The sequence below is a fragment of the Lissotriton vulgaris genome, chromosome 12 (genome assembly GCF_964263255.1).
Source record: "Lissotriton vulgaris chromosome 12, aLisVul1.2, whole genome shotgun sequence".
Taxonomy (NCBI): domain Eukaryota; kingdom Metazoa; phylum Chordata; class Amphibia; order Caudata; family Salamandridae; genus Lissotriton; species Lissotriton vulgaris.
In genome coordinates, this window is record NC_141700.1 from 292615426 (window position 1) to 292632889 (window position 17464).

The 17464-nt window shown below is 46.0% G+C and overlaps 1 protein-coding gene across 1 annotated transcript in view; it reads right to left on the reverse strand.

The window, feature by feature from the left end:
• GPI (glucose-6-phosphate isomerase) overlaps positions 1 to 13303 on the reverse strand; it is a 93521-nt gene extending 80218 nt beyond the window's left edge. Inside the window, exon 1 of the mRNA XM_086945081.1 lies at positions 13089 to 13303. Coding sequence (XP_086801207.1) covers positions 13089 to 13207 — 119 coding nt within the window. The 5' untranslated portion in view covers positions 13208 to 13303. The remainder of the gene's footprint in view (positions 1 to 13088) is intronic.
• Positions 13304 to 17464: the final 4161 nt, after the last annotated feature.

Genomic DNA, 17464 nt, shown 5'->3' on the forward strand with positions numbered 1-17464 from the left:
AGAGAAGGAAAACTAATCGCTAATGACTGAACTGACACTGAAAATATTTGATACAAATAACAATAAAATATTATATTGTATCAACTGTTGTATTGAAATTAATTTCTTATTTTTATAGCTTAGTACATAGAAAAATCCATTACATGTAACACCAATTGTGAGAATAATAACAAACAATTCAATTAATTTATAAAATACAGAAGTGCATTCCCATTTCAACACGTTTCGGCGTGAGCCTTCTTCAGGAAGTCTGTATTCATGCACAAATATGTTGACTTCAATTCTGTTTGCAGGGATGAAGACTGCAATTATGTGGGCTGTGATGCATGTAGCTATAAGTTCCCTGGTAAAGGGCTTGTTATATTCCAGTAGATGACAAACATGTGAATTGGGGATAGAGAAAAGTGGCGCCGCCCACTCGAATTTGCTTAATAAAACATGGTGTTCCAGCCAAACTCGAAGTTCTGGGTATGGTTAACGGTGACTTGGAAACGTCAATACTTCAAAAAGTACTCTATTATTAAGGCAGAGATGCAGATGCGTGGAGCGGGCGTTTGTATGTAATTCTTGGTTTTGGGAGAATTACATACAGACGCCCGCTTCCTGAAGGCTCACGCTGAAACGCGTTGAAATGGGAATGCACTTCTGTATTTTATAAATTAATTGAATTGTTTATTATTATTCTCACAATTGGTGTTACATGTAAAGGATGTTTCTATGTACTAAGCTATAAACAAAAGAAAAAAATTAATTTCAATACAACAGTTGATACAAATAACAATAAAATATTAGATTGAATCAATAAATATTTTCAGTGTCAGTTCAGTCATTGGCGTTTAGTTTTCCTTCTCTTTAGTTCAACAGGCACAAAACCCGGTGCAACTTTGTCCTCTTTCCTCACATGTTGTTTCCTCGCCAGGGTTCATACTATTAGGCAGGGGGCCCTTTCTTTCTAAAACAGTCACAGGCAAGAGACCAAGGAAAAGCCCAAGATGGAATATTGAAGGAAGAAAATTGGAAGTGGTGGATTCATTTTCCTATCTTGGGGTTCTTGGATCACAAAATTACCTGGCAAGCTATGCTGGATAACAGAAGGTATATAATGGAAAGAAGTATAGGGGCACTGTCCACATTCTTGAAAAGATTGGGTACAAGGCCAGTGGAGGTAATCAAAATGATCTACGAAGCAAAAGTCACATCTGTTGCCATTTAAGAGTCTGCTTTTAGGAGAATTACCAGTGCCCAGGCTTTGCAACAAGTGGAGGACTGTTTCTGGAAGCGCTTGTTGGGCCTCCTTGAGTCTTGTTCTTCATATATCAGTCACTTGGAACTGGACTTTCCTTTCATATCCGACCTGATCCATAGTGCCCCCCGCTTTTGTGGCATTCAGTATGGAGAAGCGAAGATTTAACATTGACACATGAGCTACTAAATGGATTATTGAACTTTGATGGGTTAGCTAAAGTTAAATAGTTGCAATATATGAAGATTCGTTTTTATTCGGTTGGGCATGCTAATCTTGGATGATCCCCTTGCATGCAGAGCATTATTAAGAAAGGCCTTCTCTTGGCTAAAGAGAAGAATGTAAGACATTCACTAACTGCTAAAAAGCATTGGGCAATGTATAGCTTCTACACCTAGAACAAGCATTGCAGGACTGCACGTACCTGAACTTTGTGACGAAGCAAACAGATTTCTATTAGTCAAGTTTCATATGAACTTTATTCCACTGATGCTGGGCTATCCCCCAAATACATTTTCTATGGAGGCACTCACCCTGCCCTCGAAACTCCTGCTCATCCCAATGTGACCTACATTTTTTATTATTTTGTGTATTTTAGCAGGAGTAAAGGAAGAGATATATATTGCCACTCTTGCACAGAATGAATTTCAGTGTCGCCCAGCTTTATACTCTTAAAAGTCTACTGGATCCTTTTACGTGCTTTTGTCTGGCTTCCTTTATACAATATGCTCTAAAAAGGAGGAAAATGACTTCAGAACTATTTTGTGCCTGCATTTAAGAGTTTATTTCTGCTTACTTTTAAATATGTATCTTTTTTATCATGATCGGTCATATACATCGTATCTATGGATATAATGATCAATGTAATTTATTTTATCTTGTATTTATGAAGTATAGTTTTTATGCAATCGCTCTATCCGTTTGCGAAATAAAGTGAAATTTATTGATATCCTGGTGTACAACAGAGATCCGATCAATCCCTCCACAACTAGTTTGTATCCTGGGGGACTTCCCTGCGTTGTCGGGGCTCAGAGTTAACGCAGCAAAGTCAAGCTTCTATCCATTTAACAATATGAAACGACCAGGGTTTGGGCTCAAACTCAGTAGGGCCGAGCCACATCAAATACTAAACAGAAAAGCCACTACTGTTCAACACTTACAAACTTCTTTTCAAAAAGCCACCTCGACCTAAACAAACGTGACTACCTAGTTTTTTTCTCTTCATTTTTTATTTTTAAGATTTGTTAATTCATAGTCAAAAATTGAACAAACAATTCCATAATCCTTATAACAAATTATACAGCACAAGAGTACATTAAACAATCAATCCCCCATCTCTGCATTTGATATTTGTCTAAAATCCAGAAACACTAACTCTTTTGAACCACATTCAGCAAACACATTCATTTACTTGGGGTGTTCGAAACGCATTGACCTGCTTGTTGTGAACTATAGTGACCTTGATTTTTTTTTTTTTAACAACTTTGCATTTCATGCACCATAGGTCTTGTATTCTTCAAACTAAAAATGTAATGATGAATATTTATCTACACTGTTTTTGGTAGGATGTTAGCATGAATGTGTGCGTTTGCTGAATGTGGTTCAAAAGAGTTAGAGTGTTTCTGGATTTTAGATCAATATCAAATGCAGAGATGGGGGATCGATTGTTTAATGTACTCCTGTGTTGTATAATTGGTTATAAGGATTATGGAATAGTTTATTCATTTTTTGACTATGAATTAACGAATCTAAAATAAAAAATTAGGAATCAAAAACTAGGTAGTCATGTTTGTTTAGGTCGAGGTGGCTTTTTGAAAAGAAGTTTGTAAGTGTGAAACAGTAGTGGCTTTTCTGTTTAGTATATCCATTTAACAACAAATGTCAGAACCCGAAGTATATACTTAATAGAGTGAGCACACAGTGGATGGCTGATACCTTCCGCTACCTGTGCATAAGGAAATATAAACAACAGGCAGACTTGCTGGACGGCAACCTGGGTAGAGCGTTCACGGCTGTCTGCTCCCATAGGTCCTTTTGGGACACGCTCCAGCTGTCAGGCTGGGTGACAAAAATAGTGATCCTACCACGATTCCTATACTATTTAGCAAATCACTCTTGAACGTCCTCCCCCGCCCTTCTTTCTAGCCCTCAAGAAGCCAATCAAAGACGTCATCGGGGGTAATTCTAGTCACCGGGTGGCTATCAAGAAACTCTACCTCCCTACAGACCAAGGAGGCCTAGCAGCATTAAACATGAATTAGTACGATGTAGCGGCCCAGCTGAAATGGGCAGCTAGATGGCTGGTCGATTGCCAGCTATGTGACACAGCAACCATGCAACCGCCCTGGTCCCTAGCTTCCCTAAGTGGTTTCATCTTTGTGCAAAGACCCCAGAGCCTCTGCTGCTCAATGTGGCATACAAATGTTATCACAGGAGCTTATACATCACCCGGAGAGCGAAACCATAGGTGTCTCGATTTTCCGCTGCAGTGCACACCTAGGGGATTCGCCACAACCATGTGGATTCAAGACATGGGAGACTTACCAGGAGGGCGCCCTAATACTGTATGCTACACTAGTCGAGGGAGATAGGCTACACCAAGGCCCAATTCCTGCTGCACAGTTTGCTCTTGGAAGCACTAGACACTAAATGGGGAGGCGTGGCCAGTGAGCCCCAAATTCATCGCACAATACAGGACTTACATGTGATGGGGAGAGGCAAACCTCTCATGCAGTGGTTTGCTGCTTCCCTTCGGTAGCACACTACAATCACACTGATACCATTGAGACTCAGCTGGGAGGGGAGACCTGAACCAGCCCACACAGACCCCAAATTGGCTTTCGGTATTGGAGCGTCCTGTACAGAGCCTCAGGAATATACGCTTCCACCTATACCAATACTATATTATGCAGAGGACATACCAGAGTCCGGCTTAAATTAACCAATATTTCAATCACGTTGATGTCACCAGTCCCTGCTGCAACCTTTTAGATCCAGAATTGCTCTACACAGTTTGTGAGTGCCCACGCCTTCAGGGATACTGGAGTGCAGTAGCAGACTCCCTCTCCCAGTGCATGGAATGCACCCTTCCCCTCAAGTGGGAGGCCTATATCCTACTAGGCAGCGCACCCAAACCAACAGACCACGCACACAACCTGGGCTTCATCCTGGACTCCTCCCTCTCCATGACCAGACAAGTCAACGCCATCTCCTCGTCGTGCTTCAACATCCTGCGCATGCTACGTAAGATCTTCTGGTGGATCCCCACCGAGACCAGGAAGACGGTCACCCAGGCCCTCGTCACCAGCCGTCTGGACTATGGCAACTCCCTCTACGCCGGAACCACCGCCAAACTCCAGAAGAGACTCCAGCAGATCCAGAACGCCTCAGCACGACTCATCCTGGACATCCCCCGTCGCAGCCACATCTCCGGACACCTGAGACCTGCACTGGCTCCCGGTCAACAAGAGAATCACCTCCGTCTCCTCACCCACGCACACAAAGCCCTACACAACCAAGGCCCAGGATACCTCAACAGCCGCCTCAACTTCAACACTCCCAAACGCCAGCTTCGATCGACCAGCCACGCCCTCGCGCCGTCCCCCGCATCCGAAGAGCCACCACAGGGGGACGGTCCTTCTCCTACCTCGCCGCCAAGACATGGAACTCCCTCCCCACCCACCTCCGCCTGACCCAGGACCACCTCGCCTTCAGGAAGCAACTCAAGACCTGGCTGTTCGAACAGTAGCGGACCTCCCTCTCCCAGCGCCTTGAGACCCTCTGGGTGAGTAGTGCGCTATATAAATGCGATGATTGATTGATCTTTAACCTAGAAGTAAAAAACATATGGTGACCTCCCGCTTCCTAGATTTAGGACTAGCAATAAGTAAGAGGACGATCGCCAAGAGATGGAAGGCCTCAGAGCCCTCACATTGGCTTGGAGGGGTCTCTGCTGACATTGACGAAAGCGGAAAGAGTTGTGCTACATCTGAAGGACACACTGGGCATTCGCAAGATGCCAATTGCTGCAAGCTGAGACGCGATCTTGAATGAGCTGCAAAACACACACAACACCGAGGTAGACATCATGCCCCTAAATGACCACACCAAAGCGCGCAACGAGGGTGGGCGGCGGGGAGGAGACTACGGACCCCCACAAATGTAGTGGAAGGTCCATAGCAAGTGGGCGCGATGGTGCAGCACATGTCGCTGGTTACAGAGCATACACCAGAGTATCCTCCCAAACTAAACCAGAGGTGATACACTGACATGGGACACACACACGTTATGTTTTTACTTTGTCCAGTTTCATTATTACATGCCTCCCCTGTTAGCAGACTACTACACAGTCAGCATGTACTGGGTTGACCAATAGGATACACAGATACTGAGTGACTGCAGACAATTCCAGAGATTAAAATGTGAGGCATATACAAGTTTAGTATGAACACGTGCTTGTCACCGCCAAAGACGCAGATATGTCCTGGTTGCATTTGTACGAATATATATGGTCTACTAAGTAACCAACCAATGATGGCGGATACAAAATGATTTACAGTGTATGTCTGTTCATTGAAAACTCGATAAAAACAGATTCAAACACACTAAGAAGCAGCAGTGGTAAATATATATGTTTCAGTACGTGTGGTGTTACTGCATAAAGTGATGAGAAAGATGCATTAAAGGTCTTTGCACCTGTAATCTGATGTGTTTAACGTGAATCTGTTTTGCATGATGTGTACATGTTTAAGGCACTGTCAGAGTGAGCTAACGGATAATATTTAATTAAACCAAAATAGCAATTTAACAGTGACTGCTGCCTAAGGGCTGCGGACTATTCAAAGGAATTGGCTCTTTTAACCACATCGCTGCGGCGGCTATTCCGCCACAGCGCTAAGTGGGCGGGGCGGCCGCATGCTGGTGACAGAACCGCTCCGTCACCAGCTGCGGTTGCGCTGTGCTTGTGACGGAGCGGTTCAGTCATGGCCCCGCCCGCTCAATAGAACGCTCAGCGCAGGCGTGGAATTCGCGCATGAGCGGCGGGCGGGCCATGATGGAACCGCTCCGTCATCAGCACAGCGCCACCGCAGCTGATGACGGAGCGGTTCCGTCATCAGCGTCGAAAGGGTTAAATAAAAAAAGTAAACATTTCATTTTTTTTTATTTTTATAAAGTGTCTTCATAATCAATTTTGTAGAGGAGCAGCATGTGGCAATGCCCAGGTGCAGAGGAGGTCAGAGGACCAAATACTGCGAAGAAGTGTGGAGAGGTTGAGTGGGATTTGTAAACTCTGCAAGAGCGCTCTGGGAGGAAACATTTAGTTCTCTATGCTGCAAGGTGACAATCATGGCAGAGCAATTCTGATGAGCAGAACCTCAAAAGTATTCAGGGCAGAGCTGTCAACTACGTACCACTAGTTAGTTAATCATTACTACAGCAATTACCTCCATCGCTGCTCACTCCCAGCTCAGATGCGACCTTTTTAAGTCTTGCCTAGGCAGTGCCTTCCCCATCTCATCCAGACATGCTGTATCTAGGATAGCAAAATACACAAGATGGACGGAATGTTGCACATTGGCAAAACATTCACCCCCAGTCACAGATCTGGGTTTAATCCATCGTTATGTTGCTCACACCAGTTCAGACATTGCCATATGCAAATCAGTCTTGACCCTGTGCCTCATGGGAACAGTCCAGCTCAAACTGCCAAGCCATGTTCCCTGGACCAGAATCAAGCCTCCTAGGACAGGTTTCTGCCTATCAGCAAGGAAAGCTTGACTCCAGTGGCATAGTGAGCATGGGACCCACGTCTGGGCATACCCTTCCCACATAGGGAAAACAGCAAAACACAAGATGACAAACAGAATGTTCCACATTGACAAAACATTCACCCCCAGTCACAGATCTGGGTTTAATCCAACGTTATTTTGCTCACTATGCCACTGAAATCAAGCTATCCTGGCTGATGTGGGCTGAAAGCCCGAAACCGGTCCTAGGATGCTCGTTTCCTGGCTTGGCAGCGTGGGCTGGACTGTTCCCATCAGGCACAGGGTCAAGACTGATTTGCATATGGCTGGGTTCAAACTGGAATGGCGAGCAAAAAAATTATGGATGTAAGCCCAGATCTCTGTGCTGGGGTGAATGTATGACATGGTTCTGCATTCTGTCCATCAACTGTTTTTCCATGCATCTAGAATATGGGCTTGAAAAAAAAAAAACATATTTCATTGGTTCCTGTTGCGGTCCTCTAGAATGCTGGCTTTTCATTGGTGAATTAACTTAGTAGTCCCTCCGTTTGTATCCTCCTATGAGGACTGCCCCTCTTAAAATGTGTTACTGTTCAAGTTATTTATACTTGGAGAACTATTTTTTGCTGGCCTGCCCCTTTGCTCCTTAACTGTTCTGTTTACTTGTGCAGTGAATCTTTTGTCGCATCATTTGTTCAGCATCCCTTTAGCTCCCCATGCCTCTCACCCCTCCCAGATAACTGCTTTGGTTGCTTCATACCCCTTAATTTCCCCATGTCTCACCCTTACCCCTTTCACAAAACTGCTGGCAGGCCCACACCACCCCTCCGAGGCCACTGCTGTCTTGCTAGTGTTTTTTGTTACTTTACAAACACTTTTATATAGCGCACCTAGCCATGGGCTTGGGGAAGTTATACAGTCAGCCCAGATCACAGGATGTTGAGCCTAACAGCAGACTCAAACCGGGATCCCAGCTCACCAGCTCTCAATTAAGAGCCATATCCTATGCAGATTCATGTTACAGGAGATGCAGTAACATGTGACCAAAAGAGGTCTGCACCCTGCAACATGGCTAGGTAAAGAACATTGGCATTTAATATGCCAATAACGCCAACAAATGCGAGACCTGTTGCATTTTCAATGCTTGTTACATGACGGTACAGCCCCATGGCAGACAAGGATTCTTGAACACCAGATTCCAGTATCAGCAGCAACCATAGGCATTTCCAAAGCACATGCAGGTGATTGTTCCAAAACACTTAATATAGCTAATCTTGGGTCAGACTGGGACAGAAAATACGCCCAGGCAATAAAATGAAAGTGCTCCCTCCCATTAGTTATTTAAATACGACAAACGTCAACATTTGTGTATTGAGGCAGTCTTGAACTTGCAAAGACACTATATAGGTGTTCTGCAAGGTAGTTTGGGAGAGTGCATGCATTGTACTTGATGCAAGCAGTATTTGTGGTAATATCCCGGAAATAAACAGTAAAAACGGGCCCACCAGACTCTAAAACAGACCCAGAAACCGCAAAAAATAGCCCACACACTGACTAGCCAATCGGGTACTGCTGAATTGCCCTATATTTCAGTCCTACACTCATCCAAACGGACATAGATTTAAAGCCCAGCCTCACAACGGATGTACCAGCCTTGGCTTGGGCTATTTCCATAACCCAGTCTACAAATGCCAACAGACCAGAAGCGGATTAATGCAAATTACCTGAAGCTTCACATTTTAAGCCAGTATTCACGCTGGTGGCAAGGGCAGCCATCTCGCTTCCAGGACATTTGACAGTTTGAAATGTCACCTCACCTTAGGAAAAAATGTGGGAATTTTTCCAGACCGAAAGATAGCTTCCACCATTAACCCCCCACGCAGATCAGCAGTGTAGTAAAAGCACTACGCAAATAAATGTTGGACAGAATGCTGAATAAATCACACATTCACCCCCAGTCAAGAGATCTGGGTTAAATCCATTGTTCTTTTGCTCACCATACCACCTCAGTTTAGACCCAGCCATATGCAAATAAGCCTTGACCCTGTGCCTCATGGGAACGTTCCATACTGAACTGCCAAGCCAGTTCCTCCCTGGACTGTAAATAAGCACCCCGAGACTGGTTTCTGGTAATTACCCTTCATCAGCCAGGCTAGCTTGAATCCAGTGGCACAGTGAGCAAGGGACCCACGTCTGGGCATACCCATCCCACTTAGGGTGAAAAGTGAGACACAAACAAATAATTGACGGAATGCTGAATAAATCATACATTCACCTCCCCCCCTCTCAAGAGATCTGGGTTAAATCAATTTTTCTTTTGCTCACCATGCCACCCAAGTTTAGACAGCCATATGTAAATCAGTATTGACCCTGTGCCTCATGGGAACAGTCCAGACCGAACTGCAGGCCTTTTTTCACCTTCATTCTCCAAAATAAAGCTAAAGGGTAAATAGAGCTGTTTGTTATTTGACTCGTCACATTTACAAACACCAATCATCTTAGCATCCCCAGATAAGCGCTCAACATTCTGCTACTAATTTATGGACAAAAACATTTAGAGCGTACTTTAGGCCAGTGCTGGCATAATAACAGACTCACAGTTAACAAAAAGCAACGTCCAAAACCTGGTGCATCATCAAAGATCATTTTATGGTTAAACTCATTTATGAAATGATATGCTTAAACCGTCTGCGGCCTTCCTGATCTAACACTCAAGAGAAGCATATAATTCGCTCTTGCAATGAGAGCAGATACTGGTTGCCAATGGCATTACTGCAACCAATAAGAACTCCTACACATTTCACCCGGCTGTCCCATCTCAGCACCAAGAGACCTTGGAATTAACGAATTAATATTTACAGAGCGCTGCAGTAACCCAAAAAGCTGGGCGATCTGGCGCTAGAGCAAGTAGAAGTAGAAGGGCCTCCGCGGAAAAGCCAGGTTTTCAAACCTTTATGAAATTTAGGGTAGTTGGGACTCTTGCCAGAGATGGAAAGATAAAGCATTCAAGAGTTTAGGGTTCAAACAGGAGAAGGCACTGCACTCCATACCATTCCACCCCCCCGTTACAAGGTTTCAGCAGAATGGTGTATATGCCTAGAAGTGCAACGTTTAATACTGCAATATATGAAGTTAAGCTCATAATTTTACAGGGCTCTACGATTGATATACTAGGCCTTAAAATATTGTGCTGTACCACAGACGACGAGTAGAATAGCCTAAGATGGTGTCAAATGGAGAGGGAATGCAAGGAAATAATGCCTTCTACAAGAAACTTTAGCAGAATCACCAAAAGTGCCTTGTTAGTCGGTCATGATTATGTGAGCAGACAGGATGGCTAGCCGAGCCCCAATATATCCAAATAAGATCAAGCCAACCAACAATAATGGGAGCACAAGATAAATGAGGAAGTGCATAAAACGACTGGCTTGTGTGTATATGCGTGCACTTAGAAAACTAGTGGCAGATGTACAACCAAGTCATTCGCAAATTCCGTCGCAATTAGGAACTTGCAAAATGCGTTGTACTAATGTGTCGGACACATTTTGAGATTCCCAGTGGGGTCACAATTTACCTACCTCAACAATATTCATGAGATGGGTTTCAATTTGCGTCCCACTGGAAATCGCTAAAAACAGATCGTGGACTGCTGGTGACAGCAGACCTCCATGTCCACGTTTACTCCTAAATGATGGACATTTTTCTCATGTTTTTTATTTTAAACCAATCAGTTTTCCTTCAAGGAAAAATGGGATGCACTTCAAAAAGAAACGTTTATCAGTCATTTTTTAAGATAAGGCAGTGGTCTGTGGGCTCACTGCTCGCTCTTATTTATGCTGCCAGTCACAAAGGGTAAGGGGCCCCCTGGGGACTCCTTCGCATTTGCGACTGGCTGACCACCTACTTGAAGCAGGCAGTAAACTGAATGTTTTGGAACAGCAATAGGGGCGTGAAACATTCATTCATCTCCCCGTAACTCACTATCAGGTAGGGATGGATGCCTTTGCAACACCCCTTCCTAATAATGACTTGCAAACACTATTTTTGCGAGGTGATAATAGGTTACCGACTCACAAAACTGGGTAAGTACATGACAAAATGCTCTTTAGCGGTCGCAAACAACCAGATTCTCCATTTGAGGCCGCTAACACCAGTCTTACATTTGGCCCTAGAGTCTTTCACAAATGTATGCTGTTTATATTACAAAATGACGTCAAATCAAGCCGTTTCAGTGATCCGAGAAGAAATGTTAACGAAGGGAGCCAGTGCTTCGAAATCAAAAGCATGGCATTTCAGTGTGCGTGGATAAGAACAAAAACGTTTTAGAACTGGAATGAACAGCCACCTCTCCGCATCCTTGCAGCACGCTCACTTCCTCCATCTGCAGATCTAAACCTGCAACTGTCAAAACCACTTCTTACAAAAACCACCAGTTGGGTCAGGTTCCTTCTGCGATTATGTAACCAATGAGGAGCAGAGCGGGGTGTGCATTCACATGGAGCAGAAGTAGGCCAGGCCCACCAACGGCTACACTTTAACCACGGCGGGGCTGTCCCCGGTGGAGCCAGCGCCCTGCAGTGTCACCGTGAGCAGCAGTGCGAAGGATCTCCGCGCGTGTGCAGCAATGTCACTTCCACCGAGAGGGGCGGGACTCCGACTGCCGAGCCTCCGTGCAGGAACTGCAGAGTAATGGTGACCGCTGGGAGGGCACCCGACTCACACCGAGGGGCGGCTGTGCGGGATCCCCCAGCCTAGTAGAGCAGCGGATTCCACTGCATGACTAAGCCCAGGGATGGCCACTGCACGGCGCGCGTGCAGCTCAGCACGTAGCTAGATACAAGGATAGATCAAGGGCATAGCAGGAGAGGAGCCCCAGACGGCGATAGAGTGTGCACGGACCCCTCCCAACCACGGGCGGTGGTGGGGGAGTGCATGGCTAGACAGCAGCAAAGGTCACCTCTAGGATAGGATGACATTCTCCGCGGAGCGCGCCCGCTGCTCCCCTCCAGCTTAAACGGGGATGTGTCAAGGAACGTTACGAGGCGATGCACTCATCTAAAGTCTAATGTGTGGCTCTGTCCAAACGCCCGGAATATTAAGCAGCAAGTAGTAACCATGCACTACACCAAAACCCCCACACAGTACCACAGCTCCGACATCAGTACCTGTGGCAACCAGTGGGTTCGGGTACAAGAGCAACGGGTGAACAAGCCTTAGGGTGTGCGACCCCTGAAAAAACAGCGTTCAATAAACTTGACAGCACCCCTAACATACACCAAATGCGCTCAACGTGTCATCTTTAACCATCCCATAACACCATACCACCACAAAGGCATAACTTCACCCCAAAGCAATTCCCGGCACACTCTATCAAGGAGCCCCTACGCCTCAACCACCCGAGGCCACTCTGTTTACTTGTAGTCAAGTCACAAGGTATCCCTAAACCCATACAACACCCAACTGCACCAAATGTGTAACCCTAGCTCCATCTATAGAGAACCAAAACTGCAGCCAGCAACCCATAATTCCCAAGCACACGCAGAGTTTTAATCCAGAATGACAACGCCCCCCCCCCTTCCCACAAGTCCCAACACACAGAGCTCAATATATCAATTAACTCCACCCACAAATCAGACCTACCCACGTCCACCAACAGAGATCATGCGCCACCCAACCCACAACCGGCGCTTCGACACAGTTCCACAAAGCTGTAAAGAAGAAAAAAAAAACACACCTAACCAGACTAGATATATCACCCAATCCTCATTACAAGCCCAGAGTGTGCCAGCTCCACCAATCAATCGAATAACCACACACAAAACAACCACAACCTTCGTGCAAAGTAATGCCCTAAATGTAGATTATCTGTCATCCACTCGAATGCACCACCTGACCAGCACCTGCTCCAAAACCCCAAAGACTCCTCGCTCAGAAAGCAAAGACTCCGGGCATCCCCAACGCCTACTTCAAAGACTACTAAAACATACGCACGCCTAATGCAATGACCCTACCAACCCCAGTTTAATACACTCCCACCATTCAACGACCTCCTTGGATAGCCCCAACCCTAGCCTCCACCGCGTTGCAGCTTTGCACACCTGAACTTGTTGAAGCGCTCCGGGTCCTGCTGGAAGAGCTGCCGGAGGTTGAGGGCGGCAGCGTGCGTCTTGTGCCATTCGGAGAGCTTCTTGAAAGCAGGGTCGCTGGTGAGGGCCATGATTGAGCAATGGGGGGGCTACCGAGGAGCTTAATACACACGCTGCGCTCTCCAGCTGGACTAGAGGAAGAAGAGCTTAGGTGGGAGTGTATATAGTATACGTCACCTGCTACGCCGTTACGTGAGCGCACCAAAGCTCTACAGACGTAGCACGCGTCCGAGCCGCCCTCCAGCGGGCAAACCTCAATAATGTCAGACCTCGTCTGTGCATTTCCTTAGGGTTACAGCGCCACCTATGGAAACCTCATTGCTACAGTAAGAATTATCAAACAAGCCCAAAGACAATTGCTAAATGCTAATGTAGGACCCGATGCCTCAGTCTTTCAATGCTATAGTCTAAAGCAGTGCTTCCCAAATGTTTTGAAATTACGACCGACATTTTAGAATGGAAAAGTTCATCGACCCACCTAGTGTTTACGGACATGAGGCTGGCGATTTGTTAATGTTACAAATAGCGCATTATCAGTTGCAGACATCACATTTGCCATTGAACTGGCCACTTATAGCTGCCAAGATTTGAGTTTACTTATGTATGACATTTTCATAGTTTCAGTGTACTTATGAGTGACATTGAACGACCAAATGTATGACACTTGAGAGTGACACTTTTTCACAAGTAAAAGCAAGCAAAACACCAGGAGTTACACCCATATGTATGAGCAACCAGTAACTGTAAGATCTTCAAACTGCTACAAAGCACCTGAAATGGAAGGGCACTGATCTCTCTCTTTCATGTGTTTCATTTGTTTTATAGCGCTCCTCATACCAGTGTAGGGTGTCAGAGCACTTTACATCATACACACGGATGTATGATTGAACAACATCAGTAACAAATCATACGTGTGTAAATCAGTCTATAGGACATGTTACATAAGACAGTGAGGATTACAAGTTGTAGGAATCAGATGTCATCCACATTAGTAATCAGTATATTTTAAGTGTGTTTGGTCCAGAAAAGCACAAACTCAGGGATTTAACCCCTTGCATGCTGCCGCGATTCTGCGCCTGTGCGTCAAAATCGCGAGTTGCGGGTTTATGGCGGCCCCCATCCGTCATCAGCACACGAGCGCCGTAGTGCATGACGGATGGGGGCCGTCATCAGCATGCAAGGGGTTAAACTTACCACAGTGCAGTGGCGGCTGCTATTAGTATTTAGAGGTAGGGGGGATGAATACAACCAAAAACAACACACAACAAAAAATAATTAAAATCACACTTACCTGCTGCTCCGATGGCTTACACCCTACTTTTCTCCGCCGATCCTGGGCTCCGACTGCACCAGCTTCTACGTGCAAAATCCCAGCGCTTCTCTCATGCTGGGAATACGATTCCCAGCATGAGAGAAGTGTTGGTATTGGTCTGAGAGGCTTCGTTTGCCACTCGGACTGTGCATGGATCCTTCGGTGTTTTTCCTAACTGGCTGTGCCATACAGCCGGGTTAGAGAAACTTATGAGCACATGTGTGATTGGCGGCCTAGGACAGCTGGTCAAACACACATGCACACTTAAAAGTGCTCACCACCTCTCCCCCTGCCATGCCTCTCCAACAGGATTGCCTGGCCCTGCCCCACCCAAGACTCGCTCGTTAGCTGGATAAAATGCTTTTAGTATAATTTTATTTTTCCTCTTTTAGCAGTGGGGGCGGCACTCCACCACCATTACGGAGGAGCAGTTCCTGCCAAAGTGATTGGTTTTACTAAAAAGAATGTATTTGTACCCAAACTACCCCTTTTAGCAACATTAGGATAAAAAAAACTGGGGGCGAAATAACATTGTAACCTATACCAGGTAGTTTGAATGTAGCTCCTTGATTGCAGTTCATATGTAATTGTGTTATATTAGGTTTGTAACATATGAACTGCAAGTAATAAAGGAGCTCTGTGGCAAGAGCAGAAACCCACTGAGCCAACCACATAAAATGCAGTTTAGTAATCTCTCTGGCACACCTTCTTTGCAGCAGGTACATTAGCCATCTGTGCTACTTCATAAAGGGGGAAAACTGCCTCTAGACAAAATGCTTCTCTGGCTCCAGCAGGAACATTATTCACAAGAGTTATCTTGACATTTTAATTACTGCCTGAAAACTCCTGGATGCACAAGGAATTCAGCAGAAGGTGGTTTTATTTTGGATTAACTAAATACACCAAAAGGAGTAGAGGGTGGTAAAATATCTCTAGGTGTGGTGCATGCATGATCCTGAAGCTGGGAGGGAACAGCCGTGAACCCTCATCATAATGCCCAATCACTATGATCAACACGCACACAAAAATATTGTGCAAACTGTTAGCTTCCCGTCTGGGACCCCACATGCAGCACCTCGTACACGAGGACCAGTGTGGCTTCATACCGAGCTGCAACACTGCAATGAACCTGTGCCGCTTAAACCACATAATGCAGGAAGTGAAAGACCAAAGGGAAGAGATGGTACTCGTGCCTAAAGACCTGGTTAAGGCATTCAACACAGTTGACTGAAGGTACCCCTTGAAGGTCCTCAGGGTTGTGTGGATGGGCTCCAGATTCCGCCGGTGGGTCAAAATATTGTACACTGAGCCGCAAGCTCGGGTGAGACTGGGGGGGGTTCGTTCGGAGGAGTGGGTGCTGGGACGTGGCACATTACTGTGGGCGGGGAAGAGGAGTAGAGTAGCCTTGAATACCATGACACATAGATATGAAGAGGGGAGATTGGAGGCTCCATGCTTTGATCTATACTACTATGCCACTCAGCTGCAGCCTGCGGCTCATTGGATGGCGGAAGAGGACAACTGAGAAAAACGACTGTTTGTTGGCAGGGCGGATCCAGTGGCTCTCCAAATAGCGTTGATGAAGGGCAGAGGGAGGAGGGGGACCTCCCATATATAGCGCAACAAACGGCAAGCATTTGGCAGCGGCTTGTGGAAAAGGTGCTGCGTCGGGCTCCATTCTATAGAGAGCTGCCTATTTAGATCCTGGCCCCATCAGAGAGATGGGAACACACATGTCCTTTCAGGCCTCGAGGGACGGCGGTTGCGAGGTCATTGCAGACCTTTTCCCGAATGAGACCTTCATAACCTATGAACAGGCAAGCAAGAGTTTCGCTCTTAGGCAGGGTCATTATCTGCAATACAGGGGAATTCAGGAAGTAGTCAAGGTCACCTGGCCCCAATATCCGGAGATCCCCCAACTGACACATCCCTTAGACATTCTGCTTAGGCGCAGATCCGTCGCAGGATGATATCTCCCATACAAGCCATGAAGCGGGGCTCTACTGCCCCGCCACCACGGTCAAGGGCTGCTTGGGAGAGGAACCTCAATACACAACTAGAGGAGAGGGCTTGGGTGGCTATTAATGATCTCACACATCCAGTCCCTTGTAATGCTAGGTTAAAACTGATCCACTATAACTTCTCACATCACACTTACCTCACACCAGTGAAGTCAAGACGTATTTCCCACAACAAGGATGGTAAATGTTCCAGGTACGCTGCTGAGAACGCGGACTATATCCACCTGGTGTGGGAGTGCCCTGAGGTAAGGCAGTTTTGGACATGGGGGCTGAAAAGGTGCGCATACCACAGGTCTTCCGCTAAGGGAGAAACCGCTGCAATGCCTGTTGGCCCACATACGTAGACCTAATAATCGGAAACTGCCCTATAAACTACTTCAGTTAATGCTTGTCCTGGCCAGACGTAGAGTGGCCATAACGTGGATGGGGCAGAGAATCCCAGAAATAGCATCGTGGCTCAGAGACACCAGGGAGAAGGCGTTAGCCGAGGAAACACTCATGAAAATAACACGTAAGGATGAAGGGCTACAGGCAGACCTCCCTGAATGGAGAGAACTGTGCAGTACAGGGCTTTCAGCATGGGAGGGAGGGATGGAGCAAAGTGCCTCTGAGAGCAGCAGGAGTGACACAGGCTGAGAGGAAAGCAAAGGGAGGGTGGGCAAGGGAGGATAGATGTAACGAGTGCTTGCCCCAAGGCAAAATGTCCTTAACTAGTGTGCAGCGTGCTGTGATACTGTTGGCCAATATTTTAGTGCACTCTAAAGACTTCATGTTGATCCCAGCTTCTGAAACCCGTAATCAAGGTGCTTACATAATACTGTATGCTGTAATGTTGGTTTGCAATGCCATGACCAAATGAAAAAAAAAAGTTTAAAAAAAAGATGGAACAGTCAACGCCCACTGTGATCATCTGCAGATAATGATGCCCTTGGCCGTCAAAAGGTGTCAGTGGCACTCACAGATGAGGTGGCACCAGTTGCTGAAATACAGCAACA